Below are 22,753 nucleotides of genomic sequence, written 5' to 3' on the forward strand. Positions count from 1 at the left end.
TTAAACTGAAACTAAAGCTTCCCTTTTTATTAAAGGTATGAATGACTTCAGCTATCTGCACACAAACTGCTTTGAAGTATCTATGTACGTGGGCTGTGACAAATTCCCTCATGAGAGCGAACTACCAGAGCAGTGGGAAAACAACCGAGAATCCCTTCTTGTTTTCATGGAACAGGTATAGTCTCAGAAAGATTTGTTCTCTGTAATGTCATTTATAAATGAAAGCCCTGCAGGCAACAACTACTTCAGGATGGAAAATATTTTAGCATTCTAGTGCAAGACAAATAGGACTGTAGTTCGGGTGATATTTGTGGGCAGAAAAGTATGGGTTTCGTTACTACTTTAGGAGTAGCAGATCGATGCTGAAAAGAGTACAGTGGAGGGGTTCCCAACCTGTTCCATGGACCCCTTGGTTGATAGTCGGGGTCCATGCTTAAAAATGTTGGGAACCCCTGCTAAAGAGTCTATAAGCTTCTAGACAACACCAGCAAGTCCAATTCCCTTGATTTACTCCTGCTTGATAGAGGTTTTGAGGCCCCCACTTCATTTTATTGCGGTTCAAGATACCAAAACATTCTTTTTGATGTAAACACAAGAGATACAGTATAAGCTAGAAATCTTGAGCAACACACATGGAGGAACTCAGCAAGTCAGGCAGCATCCATGCTGGTAAATAAATAGCCAGCATTTCAAGCCGACACCCTGATGAAGAGTGCTCATGACCTGTCTCAGCCCAAAACGTTCACCTGTTCATTTCCCTCCATAGATGCCTGACTTGCTGAGCTCCTCCAGAATCTCGTGTGGGTTTCTCCTGACGTAATGCTTGAGATTTAGTCTGCCCTTTTCTCAAGTTGCTCTGCTTGATTGCAAGGTTAAGTATTTATGTTAAGTTGTTACGGTCCTAGAAAGGAATGTGGTTTTATAGCAGACAAATTACAGATAAAAGATGCCTATTCTTGCACCACCAGGTCCTGCAGATAGATTTTTAATCTTTTACTATCCTTGCTGGGCCTGTTCAGTTCAATCATTTGTTCAACCAATCAGTGCAGGCCTGGCATTTGGTTCTCAACAGCTGGGAATTAAACTATCAAACAGGACCACGGTTATCATCTTAACAACCTAAGAGCATGAAATTGGCAGTAACCTTAGGCATTCAACATCAGATCCCATTTGGAATGGTGGTAGCTGTAATGTATGGATCCATTTCTCTTAGGGCAATGGTTCTCCCTGCCCTTAGCATTACATATTGGTCTATTGTCTGCACATGCACATTGCTCTCTCTCTCTCTCTCTCGCTGCAGTGTGGATACACCACTTAAAAGCCATCTCCCGCATGTGTGCTTTTATTTAATTGATACGTAGATGTGCACAGACGTAATTTGGTGACAACTACAAACCTTATTGTCTGAAAATATGAACTGCACCGACGTAACACTGAGAGTTAAATAGCACAAGAAGGGCGTTATAGATGCTAACAAATGTATGAGTGCAATTCAGAGTAAAAGTGAAAGATGCACTGAACTTAAAGTGAAAATAACGTGCCGATGGCTTCAGTCGGGAACGTTTATAAATTTGATAGCAATAATGAAGGCTGGGAGTTGTATATCAAGAGGGTTGAACTGTATTGTAATGTGAACAGTGTGGGCAAATAAAAGAAAGCCCCTGCTCTTCTTAGCTTAATGGGTTCAAGGACGTACAGTCTCTTACACGACTTAATAACCCCTGCAAAGCCAGCAAGCAAGTCGTTTGATGAAATTGTCTTAATTTTACAAAATCTATTGAGCCTTAAACTGCTGGCAATAGCTGAGAGATTTAGATTTTACAAAAGGAACCAGTCAAATGATGAAAGCCTTTCTGAATGCATTGCAGAACTGTGCAAACTTTCCCAGTACTGTGCCTTTAGAGATGGATTTTCTGATGCATTAAGGGACAGGCTTGTATGTGGCTTGCATATTCAAAGCACTCAAAAGAGACTACTGTCTGAAAGAGACCTAATATTAGAACAGGCATTGACCATTGCAATATCATTAGAGACTGCAGCAGAGGATGCAATAGAACTACAGAAAAAGAGGATAGAATATGAAATGCACAAAATGTCCCTGAATGGTGCAAAAAGCATAAAAGGCTATCGATGTGGCAAATCCTCCCATGATGCAAATGACTTCAAAGAAAAAAATCTACAGGTAGTGTCACAAACCAGGTCACGTAGAGAGAATGTGCAAGTCAGACAAAAAGCACAACCAAGTGAAAAGCCTCAAACACAAAATCAAATGTAAAACAGAATTAGACAACATAGAGACTGACAAAGGTAAACTGCCTTGCCTAGAACTGCATAGTATAACTGAAACGGATCTCAAAATCATCTGGATCACAATAGATATGTCTCGTGTAAAACTGAAAATGAAGCTGTATACAAGGTCAGCTTTGTCCATAATTATAGCGGCTGTGATGCTAAAGACCAACACAGGCGAAAAAGTGTCTCCCAAAGGCAAACTGAAGGTAAATTTGACGTAGAGAGGCCAAACACAGCAGCTTAGAGCTTTATGTATTGAAAAGTGGTGGGCCAGCACTTTTTGGATGTGAATGTTTGAGAAAAATCCAACTAGACTGGCATTCAATCAAAGCTCTCAGTGTGACATCAACAGTCAACAACAGCCCCAATGGTAGCACTAACTGGAGACTGGCACAATAGACAATAGACAGTAGGTGCAGGAGTAGGCCATTCAGCCCTTCTAGCCAGCACCGCCATTCACTGTGATCATGGCTGATCATACACAATCAGTACCCCTTTCCTGCCCTCTCCCTGTATTCCTTGACCCCGCTATCTATAAGAGCTCTATCTAACTCAGCTATTTAAACGCTGCTGCTTAATGCTAATGAGAAGTTGTTTGAGAAGGGGACTGGTAAACTCAAAGAAATGAAGGCCAGAATTGAATTGAATGAAGCAGCAACACCAAGATTCCACAAAGCGTGTCCAGTGCCTGACACACTATGTCCTAAAGTTGATGCTGAACTGAAGAACTCGGAGGCATCTGGAATTCTCTCCAAGCTTGAGTGGAGCGATTGGGCCATGCCTGTTGTCCCGGTGGTCAAGAAGGGGAAGGCTGGAGCCTTCAAATATGTGGGGATTTGAAGGTGAGTTTAACCCATTGCATACTGTGCAGTATCCCCTGGCACGAACAGAAGACATTTTTGCGTCTTTGGCAGGTGGGGAGAGGTTTTCAAAGATTGATTTGTCATAAGTCTTTCTGCGAATAGAGTTTGAGGAGTCAAGCAGGAAGTTCCTCACAATCAACTTTCACAAGGGACTGTTCCAGTATAATTCTCTCATCTTTAATGTTATTAGAACATGAGAAATAGGAGCAGGAGTAGGCCATCAAGCCTGCCCCGCCATTCATTAAGATCATGGCTGATCCGTCCGTAAACTCAGCTCCATATTCCTGTTTTTTCCCCCATAATCCTAATTCCTTTACTATGTAAAAACCTATCTAACTGTATCCTAAACATATTTAGTGAGGAAGCCTCAACTGCTTCCCTGGGCAGAGAATTCCACAGATTCACCACACTCTGTGAAAAACAGTTTCTCCTCATCTCTGTCCTAAATCTTCTCCCGTGAATCTTGAGGCAGTCAACTCCAGCAACTTGGCAAAGAGCAATGGACCAAGTGCTCCGAGGTATCGCAGGAGCAAAATGTTACCTTGGTGACATCATCATGATCGACATGCATGATGAAGAGCACCTCCAGAATCTTGGTAAAGTGCTTTACCAGGCTGAGTGAGTATGGTCTGCGTGCAAGTAGAGAGAAATGTGAGTTGTTTAAGATTGAAATCTCATATTGTGGACATGTCAGTGACAAGCGTTGCTTACATAAGTCACAATGAAGATTAAAGCAGTGCTACAGGCATCTAACCAGAAAATGTGTCACAACTCGGGTCATACTTGGGCCTTATAAACTAGTACCACTGGTTCCTCCTGAACACTGCTACAGTGCTGCACCAATTGAACACACTGTTACAGACAGAAACAAAGTGGGAATGGTCAGAAAGATGTGAAAAAGCATTCAAGGAAACAAAGAGACTAATAACATCCAGTGAACTGCTCACCCGCTATGACCCATCTCTGCCCATCAGACTGGTGTCTCCTTATGGCATTGGAGGTGTTTTGTCACACACTATGAAGAATGGATCTGAGTGCCCAATTGGATTTACTTCAAGATCACTGACGAGCACAAAACGCTGGAAACGAGAACAATCTTCACAGATGATTACTACCATCCTAGAACTCTCAGTGACTGTAGATGCTCTCTTCATTGAGGAGGGCACAGCCCATGATGGACTGGGCTGTGTACACTGCCCTCGGCAGCTTCTTGTGTGTCCTGCTGAAATTCTTGACACTTTCTGTTGGAAATCTCATCAGTTTTCTCTTTCTTCTGTAGCTTTCATAGACTGGTCTAATTGGAGTTTGGTGATGATCTCTGGGTATTATAAATAGGAGGAGACGGAGAGGCTCTTAGTCTAGTATGAGGAATAAACACCTGTGGGAGTGGCCATCACCATGGCGAAGAGTACATACTGACTTTGCTGGACCCCTCATGGACTCCATACTTCTGATTGCTGTGGATGCTCATTCAAAGTGGCTGGAGGTTATACCAATGAAATCTATCACCTCATCAAAGACCGTCTCTGCTCTGGGGACTGTCTTCACCAGAAATGGCTTACCAGGACAAATTGTGAGTGACAATGGACCACAATACACATCAGAAAATTTTGACTGTTCATGAAGAAAAATGGCATCAGACTTTTCATGTCAGCTCCTCATTAGCCAGCAATGAATGAGTTAGCTAAAGGTTTATCAAGGTCCATTAAAGCGATGGACAAGGAGGACATTTCTCTACAGCACAAGATGGAAAACTTCCTTTTCGTGTGTCGGAACTCTGTTCATGCAAAGACAAATCAAACACCAGCTATGCTGTTCATGAGCAGGAATCTGAGATCTCACATAGACCTGAAACCGGATCTATAGGGGAAAGTGCAGAATAAATAGTTCAGCCAGTTGCCAAGTGAAGCAGCAAGGAGCTTTGAGACTGAACATGAAGTCCGAGCGCATGATTACCAAGAAGACAAGTGGACACCCAGTCGAATGGCTGCCAGAACAAGACGACTGATGTACACAGCTGATGTTCAAGATCGTTCATGGAAATGTCATGTGGACCAGAAACTGGATGCTCAACTGAAGAACACACCTGAGTCGATTGCATCCCACAAGACAGAGAGATTACAGTCACCGGACTTACCCCTCAGTGATGATCATGTGACACCAGAAACTGAGAACGTTGCCTTAGAAAAGGCACATACCAAACCTGATGCCACTCCACAGGCCCAAAGGTGCAAAGAGCACTTTTTCATTAACAAGACACCTGCCAAACCTGATGCTACTCTACAGGTCCCGTGGCACTATCCTGAAAGAAACAGAACGTTGCCCACAAGACCGAATGTTTAGAACTGTGAAGTTAGTTATAGACTGTTATTATGAAAGCACGTTTACTTGGTATATGTGTTTATGAAAGGAAAATTGAATGTTTTGTACATATATATATGTTATATATATTTATGTTGCATTAATCTAAAGGGGGAGGAAGTGTAATATATGGCCCCCACTTAGCATTATGTATTCATCTGTTGTCTGCACAAGCACTGTTCTCTATGCACTCTCACTGCAATGTGAATAAACCATTTAAAGCCATCTCCCACGTGCGTGCTTTTACTTAATTGAGATGTAGTTGTGCACAGACACAAGAGTCACCACATCACGGGAAAAATAGGAAGGTTAAGCAAAAATGTTCCACTTTCAATATCATTACCTGCCCTATTAAATTTAAAAAAAATTAAAAGCACCTACCTCCAATGTAAATTCATAGAGGCTGCATAAGTTTTGTTTGCTGTGGCAAAAAAAATATCCATTGAAGTAAAAGGTTAAGAGTCTAAGACAAAATTTAAAGATTTCATACTGTGTTTTCTTAAAAATCTAAGATTGAATTTTCATTTTGTTTCACTTGGTTTGCTACAATTTAGTCACTTAAGAGGTTAGTTGGTCATGGTCCTGAGGTACAACAAGCACATTGGCAGGGGATGACATAAAGCTGTAAGTTATTTTTAGTCTTCAGCAAATGGCAACTATTGTTTAGTGATGTGACAATGCTGAGTGGAGACCATTGCACACTATGACTGTGGCCCATACGCTCATCGTAGTCCAAAGATAGATACAGTCTTTGGGATGAGTCAACAATTCATCTGCTGCATTTGACACACCTTCTAACACTTTCTTCCCTGTACAGAATGCTCAGAGCATAATTAACTTTATCTTCATTCTTCTGTTCAGTAAATCAGATGATGATAATTGTGTTTCAGTTGTGCTGGCTCGCCGCAGTAAGTTCAAGTAAGCTTCAGCTAGTTCCAAGCACTCAGGCAATGCAGAGCGTCAATTCAAATTGTCAACTACAATTTCTCTTTGTCTTCGCAGATGCCGCGTGCCTTGTCGAGTCTTTCCGGCAAATTTTGCTCTGTATTGTTTGTTTTCTGTATCTTTGATGTATTCTGCACTAACTGTGTGCTGCAATTGGAATTAGTAGCTCCTGGAGGGCAGACCCTGTAAATCAACGGCTATCTACAATATAGAGGCCATAAGAGCATAAGATATAGGAGAAGAGTTAGGCCATTTGACCCATCAAGTCTGCTGCACCATTTCACCATAGCTGATCCACTTTCCCTCTCAGCTCCAATCTCCTCCCTATACAGTATCCCTTTATGCCCTGACTAATCAAGAATCTATCATCCTCTGCCTTAAATATACTCAGTGACTTGGCTTCCGCAGCCACTTGAGGCAACGAATTCCACGGATTCCCCACTCACTGGCGAAAGAAATTCCTCCTCAGCTCCATTCTAAAAGGACACCACTCTATTCTGAGGCTGTCTTCCGGTCTTAGACTCCCCCAATATAGGAAACATCCTCTCCACATCCACTCTATTGAGGCCTTTCAACATTTGATGGGTTTCATTGAGGTCACCCCTTAATTTAGACTTACATTTTTAACAAACTTTATAACTAATTGCAATTGTGACAATTATTTCTGCCATTTGTCCGACGTTTACTCACCACAAGCTATTTCTTTTGAACTGCTCTTGATATCAGGCATCAAGTAACTGCTTTTTGCATACCATCGTCCCATCAGTATACCATAAACTTAAATGCCAAACATAATAATGGGTTAAAAACCTTCTATCTAATTTGTGAATAGAGAATTCTTTCCTCATTAATTCTGACACCCATTTATACTTAAATCCTTACAGAATGACAGTCCTTTTCAAAGTGCACACACTTTAAATGACGGCATTAAAAATTAGCCGATGCCTTGCGTTTTAGAGTAGAGAAATGGATCTGCCGTAGAGCATTTCTCCATTGCCTCAGGAGTAAATAGGAAAATATGAAACTTCCATATGTTTTTATTTTGATGTGGTTCTAAGTAATTTGAAAGTAATTTTCAAAGAAAGGTGGATTTGTGATAATGACACATCCCAAGGGAATGACCATAAAAAATCTCAAAGCTTTCAAAGATGCAAGATTACATTGATGAGTAATCCCCTGCAATTCCTGCAGGACATTTTTTTCATCAAGGTAAAATTATAGCTATTACTTTATCTTTCACACTCTGCCCTGCTTATAAATCAGTGTGTTTATATGCAGTGAAGATGCAGGCCAATATCTCATAATATTATGGTGCTGTAGAAAAATATTACTTAGGAATAATTTATTACTGTACAATTATTTTTGATTTACCAAGGTGTTGATGTGAATGCTTTTGCTTTATGATAATAGGATGCGTAACATCTTGGAGGTTTGAAGCCTGGCTATTTACTGGAGCTCAATCCACATTTTAGAATGAACATGCTGATGTAGTATCTGCAAAAATAATTAACAATTTGAACCTACTAATACACAATTGGTTGTATATATTGCTCCTAAGGCTTCTGATTTTTTTGGGGCAAAATCCAATAGTAATTCCAAATCCTTACCCTTTTGTTGGGTCTTGGAAAGTACAGTGTATGTGAATTGGATGAAAAGGACCATTTTGTAACCTTACATGTTGACTGTGGGTATTCCCTCACGAGACTGCATTTCTATGAATCTGACTAAAGATCTGCATACATTCTCTTTGTTCTGAGTGTAGAGGCACGGAATTAGCTCAGAAGTGTCCTCGTCAATGTGAAAGATGAACTTAGCAGGATCAGTTCAAGGTCTCACTTGCAGCATCACTTCCACTTCATCAGGCAGTGAACAGCAGATTGATGAGACCTGTACCATTCATTTAGAGGGTCACAAGTTCAAATCCCAGCACAGCAGCCGAGGAATTTAATTAAAGGAATCAAATAAATCTGTACATTGGCTTTACTTCCACTTCATTTGTGCCTGTTACTTCTTGGATATTTCTAAGGGATTTCTTTCATTTTGCCTTGTATCAAATCAGGATATTTGTCATCTGTTCTAATAATGCCCTGCACCTTCCTGTGCCTTGTTACGTTTCATTTTCATACATTTCTCTGCAAACATGTGTTCTAAACCAAAACTAATCTCAATCCATGTATATTCATGACTGTGTTGTCTGTAGAAGTCCCTATTGCAAGCAGTATTTTGTACATGATTAACACCAAATATAACCGCAGAATATTTGAAGGGATTAATCTTAAAAAATGGACATTCATATCATTTCATATATATGTGCACAAACAATAATAATTTGATGTATATAACAGTGGTAAAGATACTTTTCCCCTATCTCAGTGTACAGAATATTCCATTCCATGATAAAGTATATTTAAGACTTGCCTGAGGTGTGTGATTAGATGAATGGCACTTAGTAGTTAATAACAGTCACAAGATATATAAATGTAGAAGTGTTACATTTCTATTTTTGTTAATTTCAGTATTGATATTTTATCATGATTAGGTTCATCGGGGTATCAAAGGTTTAGTGCAAGATAAACACGGAAGAGGAATTCCAAATGCTGTGATATCAGTTGAAGGCATAAATCATGATGTTACAACAGGTAAAAATTAACCTTTTCTTCAAGGAAATCGGACCTAAATATATAAGTAAGCATTAAATTACATTAATTTATGCAAGAAATACTGGCTTGGATTTCACAGACATGAGAAAATGTGCAGATGCTGGAAATCCAACGCAAGACACACAAAATACTGGAGGCCTCAGCAGGCCAGGAGCTTCTATGGGAAGGAGTAAACAGTAGATGTTTTGGGCTGTGATACTTCATTGGGACTGGTGAAGGGTCTCGGCCCGAAACGTTGACTGTGCACTCTTTTCCACAGATGCTGCCTGACTTGCTGAGCTCCTCCAGCACTTTGTGTGCGCTGCTTTGCTCTAGAGTTTGCCCTTTGTAATGGGGAGTCAGCAGAAATTTCATATAATCAACAAAAGCTCTCTGAGTGATAACTATCTGAGTTGTTGGTAAAAATAGCCAATCAATTCAGATAAATATATTTCCCAAAGTATCACTCAAGTGAGCAGAATGCGTCAGAAGTGTAATGGCCCAATATCAGGCAATTTGGTAAAGAAATGACTTTCCATCAATGGCTCTCAGTGTGGACCTCTACAGCTTCATGAATATCAGAGGGGAATGTGAAGTGGAGTTTCTGCATCGTAACTTTTTTAGCCGCCCCTGCACACCTTCCTCCTGCCTCTGACCTGACTATTCCCTGAGAAACGGGGTAAGTGAAATTTCCTCTCAGTTTTTCAACGACATTGACTTTAGGGAATAAACTGAAACTCAAGCAATTTAAACAATTGAAGGACATAAAATATTCGGCAAATATATCACAGATTTCTTAGCAAATTAAAACAAAAGATGAGTATATTCCTTATTGATGTAGATGCAAAAAGTAAGGTGGAATAAAGGAAGAAGGGAAACATCAGATGAAGTAAGACTTCCTAAAATGGTAGTGAGAGGTTATTGTAAATGATCTAAGGTTGGGTGAGACTACAACTAGAGGTCATGGGTCAGGGGTGAAAGGTGAAAAGTTTAAGGGGACATGAGGGGAAGCCTCTTCATTCAGAGGGTGATGAGAGAGTAGAACAAGCTACCAGTGCAAGTGGTGGATGTAATTTTGATTTCAACATTTATGAGAAGTTTGGATAGGTACATCGATGGGAGTGGTATGGAGGGCTATGTTCTGAGTGCAGGTTGAGGGGACTAGGCAGTTTAAATGGCTCAGCACAGACTTGATGGGCCAAGGGCCTGTTTCTGTCCTGTAGTTTTTTTACAACTCTACGTATAAAGTTATATTTTCAACCTGGTTATTTTTATGTGTATTTGAAATCAAGTTAATTGACATGGTGCACTTAGCTTTTACTATGTGTTTGCCTATTTGAAATCCAATTAACAATTGTTGCTGTGCAATTTGTTAGGATGGTTAGGCAGTTGTATGGTGTGCTGGCCTTCATTTATCAGGGGATCGAGTTCAAGAGCTGTAAGGTAATATTGCAGCTCTATAAAATTATGATTAAACTACACTTGGAATATTGTGTTCAGTTCCAGTTGCCCCATTATAGGAAGAATGTGGAATTTTAGGGAGTTTGCAGGGGAGATTTACCGGGATGCTTCCTGGATTAGAGGGCATGCCTTTCGAGGTAAAGTTGAGTGAGATAGAGCTTTTCTCTTTGGAGCAAAGAAGAATGAAAGGCAACTTCACAGAGATGTTTAAGATTAAGGGAGACATTGATAGAGTGGATGGCCAGCAACTTTTCTTTCTAGGCCGGCAATGGCCAGTACCAGTGGGCACCTACCTACAGGAACGATGTAAATAAGGTTGAAAGAGTAAAGAGAAAATTTACAAGGATGTTGCACCTGAGTTATATGGAAAGATTGTAACATAGAAACATAGAAAATAGGTGCAGGAGTAGGCCATTCTGCCCTTCGAGCCTGCACCACCATTCAGTATGATCATGGCTGATCATCCAACTCAGAACCCTGTACCTGCTTTCTCTCCATACCCCCTGATCCCTTTAGCCACAAGGGCCATATCTAACTTCCTCTTAAATATAGCCAATGAACTGGCCTCATCTGTTTCCTCTGGCAGAGAATTCCACAGATTCACCACTCTCTGTGTGAAGAAGTTTTTCCTCATCTCGGTCCTAAAAGGCTTCCCCTTTATCCTTAAACTGTGACCCCGCGTTCTGGACTTCCCCAACATTGGAAACAATCTTCCTGCATCTAGCCTGTCCAATCCCTTTAGAATTTTATACGTTTCAATAAGATACCCCCTCAATCTTCTAAATTCCAGTGAGTATAAGCCTAATCGATCCAGTCTTTCTTCATATGAAAGTCCTGCCGTCCCAAGAATCAATCTGGTGAACCTTCTGTGTACTCCTTCTATGGCAAGAATGTCTTCCTTCAGATTAGGGGACCAAAACTGCACACAATACTCTAGGTGTGGTCTCACCAAGGCCTTGTACAACTGCAGTAGAACCTCCCTGCTCCTGTACTCAAATCCTTTTGCTATGAATGCCAACATACCATTTGCCTGCTGTACCTGCATGCCCACTTTCAATGACTGGTGTACAATGACACCCAGGTCTCGTTGCACCTCCCCTTTTCCTAATCAGCCACCATTCAGATAATAATCTGTTTTCCTGTTCTTATTGTATAGGTTAGGACTCTATTCCTTGGAAAATAGAAGACTGGGAGGGAATTTAATAGAGGTATACAAAATTATGAGGGGTATAGATAGGGTAAATGCAAACAGGCTTTTTCCATGAGGTTGGCTGGGACTACAACTAGAGGTCATGGGATAAAGGTGAAAGATTGAAAGTTTAAGGGGAACATGAGGGGAAACTTCTTCACTCAGGAAGTCGTGAGAGTGTGGAACAAGCTGCCAGTGCAAGTGGTGCATGTGAGCTTGATTTCAACCGTTCAGAGAAGTTTGGATAGGTACATGAATGGTAGGGATATGGAGGGCTATGGACCAGGTGCAAGTCAATGGAACTAGGCACTTTAAATGGTCTGCCATGGATTAGATGGGCCAAAGGGCCTGTTTCTGTGCAGTACTTTTCTATGACTGTATGACATCTGTTGAAGGTAAAGGGAGAAAAGGATTAGGGGACATATCAGAGGTATGTGCCTGAAACCGTCTGCTGTAGGTGCTGGTAGAGGCTAATACATGAGGGGCATTCCAAAGACTCTTAGGTAGGCACAAGGATGTAAGAAAAATGGAGTGTTATGCGCTGTGTAGGAGGGAAGGGTTGGATTGATCATGGAGTAAGTTTACATTGGTTGGCTGAAAATCGAGAGGCTGAAGGGACTGTACTGTGTCGTACAGTTCGAGGTATTGCTTCATATTCCATTTATATGTATGTTTGAAATCTTGTCAATTAACATACATTGTTTTATGCTAAGATTAAACTGCATAGAAAATAACCTGTGTAATCTACACCTTTATAGGGAAAACTAAGTTTACCGGAGGCACAGTACCGTTAGACCCATTCACCAGTAAGGCGTTTTAGCTGTCAGTTGACAATATATAAATGGGCAAGCTGAAAGTCAGACTGTATGCTACCAGCCACTTCAACCATTATAAAAATATTGCCGTTTCAAAAGAAATTAAACTTCTAGCACTACAACTGATTTTGAAGAGCAATCAAATACATGTTGGGTTGGCAGCCAAGTATCAGCACCTGCCTCCCTGTTGAAGACGCATCATAATCTGAAGTGTGGTGTCACAGTTGAAGGTTGTAGTGCGTTAAATCAGCGTAACCTAATACTGTGGATGCATCTTTTGTTGCAGCTGCTGACGGGGACTATTGGCGACTCTTAAATCCAGGCGAATACAAGGTGACGGCCAAGGCTGAAGGTTACTCGAGTGCAGCCCGAAGCTGTGAGGTGGGATATGACATGGGAGCAACGCCGTGTCACTTTGTTTTGGCCCGGACAAACCTGTCAAGAATTAAAGAGATAATGGAGAAATTTGGGAAGCAGCCAATTAATCTGTCACTTAAACGGTTCAGACGAGTTCGGCATAGACGTCGCCAGTTGTAGGAACACCTCCCATGGAAATCCTGACCAATACAGACTTCTCTATATTGTTACATTGCGAGATGTTTTATACAAAATAATGCATTCTTTTAAAGTACAAGATGCACTCGATATTTGTATTACCTGTGACTGCAGCATTCACAGAACATATGCAACTTTTACATTATTCAGCACTTTCCTGCATGATGTACCACACTAGACCACACTTACATAGGACATTTTAACTATTATTGTTCGGAAACACTGGCCTCCTCTAACAGAGACTATATTGGTTTAATTCATATATCACAGAAGTTTATCCCTTTAGCTTTTCTCCATATAAAGTCATTGAAAAGTACAGCCCCTTGGCTCATCTAGTCTGTGCCAAGTCACTTAAACACTTTACTCCCATTGACCTGCACCAGGACCATTGCCCTCCATACCTCTACCATCCATGTACCTATCCAAACGTATCTTACATGGTGAAATCCAGCTTGCTGCAGCACTTGCGCTGACACTTGTTCCACACTCTCATCACCCTTTGAGTGAAAAAGTTTCTCCTCATATTACCCTTGAGCATTTCACCTTTCACCCTTAACCCATGACCTCTTGTAGTAGACCCACCCAACTTCAGTGGAAAAAGCCTGCTTACATTTACCTTATCTATACCCCTCTAATCTTCTACGCACCAAGGAATAAAATTCTAATCTATCCAGTTTTTCCTTTCAAGTCAGGAACTCCAGACACAGCAAAAAACTTGTAAATTTTCTCTGTACTCTTTCAACCTTATTGACATTTTTTCCTGTAGGTAGGTGACCAGAACTGTACACAATACTCCAAATTAGGCCTCACCAATGTATCAATATGTTGAAAGAGTTTAGTTTATTACAGAGTTATGAGCTGTACTATAAATAAATAAACAGGAAAAAACATAATAGACTTGCGAGGAAAGACCAGCTGACTCAGCAAGCCTATTACATTTGATGGCATAGTCATCATGGCTGATTATGTTCTCTCTGCCCTAACTCTGCCAAGGTCATGCCAGAACCCACATAACATAATCAAAACAAAAGTAGACACAGTAAAATAAAATTACTTTCCAGCTCACTCAGTTGATGAAATTAATCCGGGATTTAGCATGTACCAAATACTATCTGCATGGATACTTCCTTGGTATATAGTTTCGATTGTTCCATTTAATATCAGAGAATGTATACAATATACAAGAAGACCATCAAACACCCAGTGTGCTGGGGAAAAAAAAAACAAATCATGCAAACAATAAAAGTAAGCAGGTTTGTAAAATTCACAAAAGTGAGACCACAAACGTGAAGCGAGTCATTACTGCAGCCAGTTCCGGAGCCTGTCAATTGCAGGCTACGTCTTTAGTTCTGTTTGATTTGCTTGATTTTGCATTTATCTAAATTAAACACCATTTGGCAACCTGTGAGCCAGTCCTTGAGCACATCGCGATCTTTGAGATTTCATTGCTCTTTACTACATGATTCACTCTTGCTCAGATTTTGGAGTATCCACATATATACTTTCCATACTGTGCCCAGACCATTAATCAAAAGAACACCATGTAACAGGTTTAATACCAACCCTGGCTCTGCCACTAACAACATATCTGTGAACTGAACTGAATTTGTTCAGTAGAAACCTTCGGCTGCAGCGTTGGAGCCAATTCCTAATTTGGTGCAAATAGTTTTACTAATGTAGTCATGTGAAGTAGCTTAGGGAAGGCCAAGTATATTTAAGACAGAAAATGATAGATTTTTGATTAGTCAGGGCATGAAGGATCATGGTGAGAAGGCAGGAAACTGGGGCTGAGAAGAAAACAGATTGGCCATGATGAAAACCATAAAATATAGGAGCCGAATTAGGCTATTTGGCCCATCGAGTCTGCTCTGCCATTTCATCATGGCTGATTCATTTCCCTCTCAGCCCAATCTCCTGCCTTCTCCCTGTATCCCTTCATGCCCTGACTAATCAATGATCTATCAACCTCTGCCTTAAATATACCCTAAGACTTGGTCTCCACAGCTGCCTGTGGCAACAAATTCCATAGACTCACCACTCTCTGGTGAAAGAAATTCCTCACTTCCATCCTAAATGATCGTCCTCTATTCTGTGGCTGTGTCCTCTTGTCTTAGACTTCCCCACCATAGGAAACATTCTCTCCGCACCTACTCTGTCGAGGCCTTTCAATGTGATTTCCCCTCCCCTCCCATTCTCATCACTCCCAGCGAGTAAAGGCCCAGAGCCATCAAACACTCCTCATATGATAAGCCTTCCAAATCCTGGATATCGTCTGGTTCTTGACTATTTTATGCAAAGATGCCTCCATGTAAGCCTACGCTCAAGTACAGGGAATGGTTAAGCATTCAAACATTTAAACAAAGTGAGGAAAAATATCATGTATTAAACATTTAGGTCTGCCCAACAAACTTACCGACAAATTACCGGATTTTCTTTTTGGTGTGATGCTTTTCTGTAGGAGCTGCAACATTATAGAATTATTCACTGAAATTGTTAAAGTCCTGTGAACACTTCAGTTATATATTTTGGTAATAATATCAAAGTAATCTTATACAAATATATTTTGTTTAGTTCTGGCTGCAGATATCCAGCGATCTAGACCTGTTTCATTGCCATACGTTCTCAGGTCACATAGCAGAACTCCATTTTACTGGAGAAATTTCACACATTCTTCAAATTGTTGCCAACAATGCAATTAGAAATCTGTTTTGATCCATCATTCTCGTAATAAATTCTGAAAGAGTACAGAGAATTGCAGTAAATGCCCAAATAAAGGAAGCATTCATTTTTTGTAAACATGATTCTTCAGGACCTAATTGACCAGCCGACCTACAGCTGTTCATGAATTGCAATATAAACACTATCTCAGATGCCCTAACACTAAATTGTGATGATCTGTGTAATATGTGAAAAGTCAGCAGCAAATACATAAACAATATATGGTTTGCAAAATATGAAGTATGCAATAATTTAAAGAGTTATGTACTGCATTATTTTAATCTATCTAATCATTGTCTTTATTGGTTCTGACAACATGCCAAATTCCAAGCTCTAATTGCTTTCAGCCAAAAGCAATTGGGCAGACAAATATGTCTCTAGTCAGCAGTTCTAGTTGTACCAACTCTGTGCATGAAGTCAATTGAAGCATTGGATGGGGGAGAGGCGAGGAGGACGTGAAGAACCAAGTGATGCCCTTACACACTCCAACCATTGAAACCAAACGGAAAAAATTCTCACTTTTCAAAATAGAGACTATTATCACTGAATGAATCTGTGCTGCAATAAATGTCAGAAAATTTAAACAATGGAGTATGTCATGAAATAATCACAGAGATTAAGGTTAACTTTTAGTTTGAACCACAGAAAAGCTTTTAGACCATAAGTTGATAAGATACAGGAGCAAAATTAGGCCATTTGGTCTGTCAAGTCTGCTCCCCCCTTTCATCATGGCTGATCCATTTTCTCTCTCGGACCCAATTTTATGCCTTCTCCTTATAATCCTTCATGCCCTGACTAATCAGGAATTTATCAACTTCTGCCTTAAATATACCCAGTGACATGGCCACAACAGCAGCCCATGACAGCGAATTCCACAGATTCACCATTCTTGGGCTCAAGACATCCCTCTATTTTGAGACTGTGTCCTCTGGTGTAAGCTTCCTTTTCACAGGAAACGTCCTCTCCACATCTACTCTATCGAGGCCTATCAACATTCTGTAGGTTTTGATGAGGTCACCCCTCATTCTTCTGATTTCCAATGAACAGAGGAAAAGTCACCACTTTTCATTAAAAAGCTTTTGACTTACTGATGCATCCACTGTGCTCATGCTGAAAATGATCTCCATGGAGAATAATTGTTGTGCATTCATTTTCTTATTTGGTTTCATCAAAGTACTGACAAGAGTTTTGGGACTGGAATCCCCTTTTAACTGACCTAACACAGACAGCGAGCTCTGTTAATGCTGAGACTCACCTGATGCAAGGCTATTCATTATTGAGTAGCATACCCACTTCCTGTACCTCACCATTGCTGGATTCCAGCACAGATGTTCCACCCTTTTCTATCAGGCACTGAATGATCCAGCAGGCTGTCCTTATAACGAGAGTGCTTAAAAGTGATTGAGTATTATTTAGTTTTAATTAATGTTCTTTGAAAGAGCAGGGTATTATATTCCAAGCCCCACAGGCAGTACCTCCACCCTGATTCCAATCGCCATATGATTCAAATTTCCTTCAGGCCCAGTCACTCATTGACTTAGGATGTGAACCAACAATTGTTCAGTGCACTGATCTGATAACTCTCAGTGTGTGGGCAACGTTACCTTTGCTACACTTAAAAGTATTCAAATTGTTCTGTGCACCAAAAGTCGCCCATGTTGAGAAGGAATGAAATTAAATTTAAGCTAAGAAATTCTGGGTCAGAGTTCCCTGAAGTGAACCGGTGAACTGGTTGAGTCTCAAGCCCAAATGAAAGTTATTTTGTCTCCATCAATCATAGCAATTATGCTGTCAGTTTGGTTTGAAATTGGAAAACACTTTCTGATTACTAAATGAAATATTTGGAACATTTTATTTCCTTGCTGATCTAGTTTTATTTTACACGTGCTATTTTGAGAAGAGTGGCTGTTTTTGAAATGTAATTCTTCCACCAATGTTCTCTCTCCAATCTAATACTTCTAAATCTACTTGTCCCCTTTCCACTCTCCTTTCCTTAACAGGACATTCTCTCCACCATTGCTTCAATCTTTAATTACATGTCACTCTGTAACAGGAGGTCACTCTGAAAACATGGATCCACATCTCTCTTTGCCCTTTACCAGCTTGTATTCAAGTGCATCTGCTCTGGTATTCTATCCTATGATTTCTTTGGTTTTCATCCTTTGCACTTCATTTTCGGTTATAAAGTTATTTTTCTCTTCCCCTCTCTTTTCATAATGATATCTGCCACCCACCAGCTCGAGGGGACCTGTCTTATTTGTTTATTTTCTGCATGCACCCTGAGGCTAAAGGTACACTGCTTTTGGTGGGATGGAGAAGGAAAAACAGTTCTTGTGCAGAAGCTGGAGCCAAAACCTTGCATTTTAGGAAGAGGAGGTGAGGAAATGGAACTGTAGCAGCAGCTGGAAGAAATTCTTTTGAGAAAATATGAAAAGGTAGCATTGCTTTTGTTCAAATTTACTTAAGGCAAAAATATAAAAATAACCATAATAATTAATTAGAAGCAGAAAAATGTCAGGCACTGGTTAACACAAATAAAAATAAGTTTTGCAATGATTTTCAGGGTAAATTTTCAATGGATAACAGAATGATATTTGAGTAATGATTTTATCGGTAAATTCGATCTTAAATATTCAACCTAAAATGCAAACCAAATTTGCTTTAGATCTCACAAGTGGAAGTATGGACAGTGAGTGGAGGTTATGATCCACTGAAGGACATTTCCATGCTAGTTGTAATCTTCAGATGGCGTTACTTCCCTTCACTGAAATGCTACATTAAAGTCATTTTTATTTAAGCCTTTGTCATAACTCTGATAAAAAGTTTGGTGTAGATGCAAGCTTAAAGCTGATAGTAAACCTTGGAGTTTATGTGTATATGAAAAGTTAGCAGCATTTTCCAAATCACCTTGATTATTTTAGTTGTTTACAAACAATGTTTTATTCTGGCTTGGCAAGTAAGCAGAGTGTAATTTAAACATTTTTATTGATGTGGCTGAGGTTCTAAATGGTGCCTTTCGTATTCCTGCATAATTATTATATAATTATATAATTTTATATGTTCAGTGTGCACTTGGATTTATGGTTGAAATTATAACCTGGATGCCTATAACATTTTTATTCTAAGCCTACTAGAATGATTATAACTTGTGCATTCAACATTAATTTGTCACTTTGTGCTAATTTGTTAAACTGAAGCCACCTGAACTCAAAGTGTTCCTGCACTTTAATAAAGCTTTATAACATTTACATTGGACTGTTCTTGCTGCATTGATTCGATGATGTTGTCATTGAGCTGACTGAAAGCAGTCTTGACATTTTCTTCCATTCTCCCATCACTTGATTGATCCAACTGGATGTCAGCAAAAGGTGCTGGCAACATTTTATATATACGGTAACCTTTCTGTCTGTGCTAGAAAAATTTCAAGCTCACAGTGAAGATAGTAATCCTTCTTAAAAGGGTGTCCTTGAAGAGTATATTAGGCATACAGGGTCTCAGCCCAAAGCAGCACCTGCTTATTCCCCTCTGTAGATGCCGCCTGACTTGCTGAACTCCTCATGCATTCTGTGTGTTGCTCAAGATTTCCAACATTTGCAGAATCTTTTGAGTTTATATCAGTTTGTTTTTTTAAAAAAAGAAATTGTCACCAAACAGTATCAGTCCATGTACAGTACCTATTCAATCAAGAACCATTTGTTCCACCTCAGATATAAATGGCGTAACTGGTTAGTAAAGCGAAATGTGTCCAAATAAAATTGGTTATATTATGAATTCTATCTTCTACAACTTCTTTGTAATAAAAACTATATGGAAATATTTATATGCATTTCAAATATAATAAGCCTACTCTGTCAATTGAATTACTTAATGGTGATGCACAAAATATGAATTATTTTTAGTTGAAGTCTTTATTAACTAATTCATTTTCAGAATAAGTTTTAAAGTGCATACAGAACGTGTATAATCTTTATGGTTTTTGTCAATGTAAGTATTGTCCAATGAGTTATGGTATAATGGAGTGGTAATTTAGTATACTGGATTATTAATTTACAGGACATTAGATTAAGACCCACCATCACAATTTAACTGTCAAACTGACTTATTAAAAACAATCCGTTCTCTCGTGTTCTCCACAGAAAGTCATCTGTCATTTTCAGAGACTGGCCGAGTATGTGCACGTTTTCGCTGTTTAAGATCTCAGTAGGTGGAATTTAATGCAGGCAAGTGTAAGGTGTTATGGTGAGAAGGTAGGTGCATGGGGTTGAGTGGGGTCCAGGATCTGCCATGACGCAATGGTGGAGCAGATTCGGTGGGCTGAATGTTCTAACTCTGCTCCTTATGGTCTTATGGTGTTGCACTTTGGGAGAACAAACCAGGGTAGGAATTATACGGTGAGCATTAGGGAACTGAGGAATCTGGGAATACAGATCCATAATTCCTCAAAAGTAGCATCTCGGGTTGATTGGGGTATAAAAAAAGCTCCTGGCACGTTGGCGTTTATAAATAAAAGTATTGAATTCAGAAGTTGGGATGTAATGCTGAAGTTGTGTAAGATGTTGGTGAGGCCTAATTTGGAATATTGTGTGCTGTTTTGACCACACACTTACAGGAAAGATACCAGTAAGATTGACAGAGTGCAGAGAAAATTAACAAGGGTGCTGCCAGGACTTTAGGGCTTGAGTTAGAGGGAAAGGTTGAATAGCTTAGGACTTTATTCCTTAAAGCATAGAAGAACAAGGGGAGATTTGATAGAGATATACAACATTATGAGTGGTATAGACAGGGTAAATGCAAGCAGGCTTTTTCCACTAAGGTTGGGTCAGACTAGAACTACTGATCATGGGTTGGGAGTGAAAGGTGAAATGTTTAAGTGGAAAATGAGGGGGAATTTCTTCACGTGGAAAATGTTGAGAGTATGGAATGAGCTGCTAGCGAAAGTGGTGGATGTGGGATGATCTCAACATTTCCGAGAAATATGGATAGGGTCATCGATGGAAGGGGTATGAAGGGTGCAGTTTGCTTGGACTAGGCAGATTAATAGTGTAGCAAAGACAAAATCCAGTAATCTCAACTATTTCTTGATATAACGTGGAGTGAATCAAACTTGCGAAAAAAATGTTGTGGTGATAGTGGGAATCTCAAAAGGAAGTCGATCGAGATAGTCCACTCCATATTTCTGGCTGGAGATGATTATGAAATGCGTTGTCCTTATCAATGGAATGCAAGGAACACCATTCTTCGGGAAGAGAAGTTTTTTGAAGGCTCTTCCTCATGTGTCAACCACCATTCACAACTTGGCAGAATTGCACAGCTTTGAGCTGATTCAATGCTCATGAGATCACTTAGCTCTATTGCTGCTGTTAGTCATACCTGTAGTCTCTGATGATCAACCCTGGACCCAGTGTATCAATGCAAAAATCAAGTAGGCATGACAGTGGCTATGTTTCATAGAAGTTTGAAGAGATTTGGTATGTCACTTAAAAGACTTCAAATTTCTACAGATGTACTGTGGAGAGCACTTTAACTGGTTGGATCACCTTCTGGTATGGGGGATGGAGATAAACTGCAGTGACTTGTAAGCTTAGTCAGATACGTGGGCACTGGCCTCTGGTGTATCCAGGACATCTTCAAGGAGTGATGCCTCAAAAAGGTGGCATCCATCATTAAGGACCCTCATCAGCCAGGTCATGCCTTGTTCTCATTGCTACCATCAGGAAGGAGGTCCAAAAGCCCGAAGGCACATAGGTAATGATTCAGGAACAGCGTCTTCCCATTTGTCATATGATTTCTGAATGGACATTAAACCCATGAACACTACCTCATTACTTTTTTATTTCTATTTTTGGACTATTTATTTAATTTATCTATTTAATATATATACTAACTGTAATTCATGTTTTTTCTATTATTATGTATTGCATTGTACTGCTGCTGCAATGACAACAAATTTCACGGCATATGCCGGTGACATTAAACCTGATTCTGAATGTATTGCTCCTTGACCACTGCATTCAAAGGTAAGTCAGGTGTCCTTCTGCACTCCTCATATATTGCCCTCAGGTTGTTTACCCTGCTAGCAAGACGGCATATTTCCAGGGTGGTACTGGTGAAGGGTTCCCTAATGTTATAGCTGGGAGATGTAGCGGGGATAAACTCCCACTATCTATTAAATGCAACCTATGCCATGTGATTCAAATAGCCTCTGACAACAAGCTCCTGCCTTTCGCGTGTGGCTTAGCTATTAAATCCAGTGGAACCATTTCTACTGATAGGAGAAGGGGAAAAGGACAGTTACTAGCACCTTAAAAACAGTCGCTTCAGGAGGATGGGGCTGATTCAGGAGAAGGAAAACTCTGGTCTCAAACCTCTGCTGCCATTTGGCTACCATATATCCACTCATGGGGAAGGCTTCGGGAGTAAACTCTGAGGAAGAATTCAGAGCTGGCGTCCCTAAAGCAGTTCTGCAATGAGATGAGAGCCAATAGGCAACTCCTGAGACAGCGCTGGTGCTAAACTGTATCAGCCTTTGCTGTTCCTTTGCATTCTTCAGCAGCATAGACAGAGGGAGCCTGCGACATGGACAACTGCTTGATCTCCATATTGTACTGCCCTGGCTTGTGTATAAGGTTGCATAGTACAATGGGAGGCTGAAAGGGTGATAGATAGGACATAGAGAGAGGTAGTTACACCCAGCGTGCAGGACACAGGAAACTGGGTGACAGTCAGGAAGGGTAAAGGGGTTAAGGAGCCAGTGTAGGGTAGCTGTAGCATCCCCCTCAACAACAGGTGTATCACTTTGGATATTGTCGGGGGGGTAATGACCTAACAGAAGAAAGTCATAGTGGATGGGTCTTTGGCACTGAGTCTGCTTCTGTGACTCAGATGGGAAGAGGAGAGAAGAGGAACACTATGGTG

The 22,753-nt window shown here is 40.3% G+C and overlaps 1 protein-coding gene across 2 annotated transcripts in view; it reads left to right on the forward strand.

Annotated features, from left to right (window-relative positions):
• cpxm2 (carboxypeptidase X (M14 family), member 2) overlaps window positions 1-19,086 on the forward strand; it is a 185,581-nt gene extending 166,495 nt beyond the window's left edge. For both annotated transcript variants that reach the window (XM_073027631.1, XM_073027633.1), the window contains exons 12-14: window positions 36-175; window positions 9,001-9,100; window positions 12,852-19,086. In XM_073027631.1, coding sequence (XP_072883732.1) covers window positions 36-175; window positions 9,001-9,100; window positions 12,852-13,102 — 491 coding nt within the window. In that variant the 3' untranslated portion in view covers window positions 13,103-19,086. The remainder of the gene's footprint in view (window positions 1-35; window positions 176-9,000; window positions 9,101-12,851) is intronic.
• The last annotated feature ends 3,667 nt before the right edge of the window (window positions 19,087-22,753 follow it).

The sequence above is a fragment of the Hemitrygon akajei genome, chromosome 23, assembly GCF_048418815.1.
Source record: "Hemitrygon akajei chromosome 23, sHemAka1.3, whole genome shotgun sequence".
NCBI classification, from domain to species: domain Eukaryota; kingdom Metazoa; phylum Chordata; class Chondrichthyes; order Myliobatiformes; family Dasyatidae; genus Hemitrygon; species Hemitrygon akajei.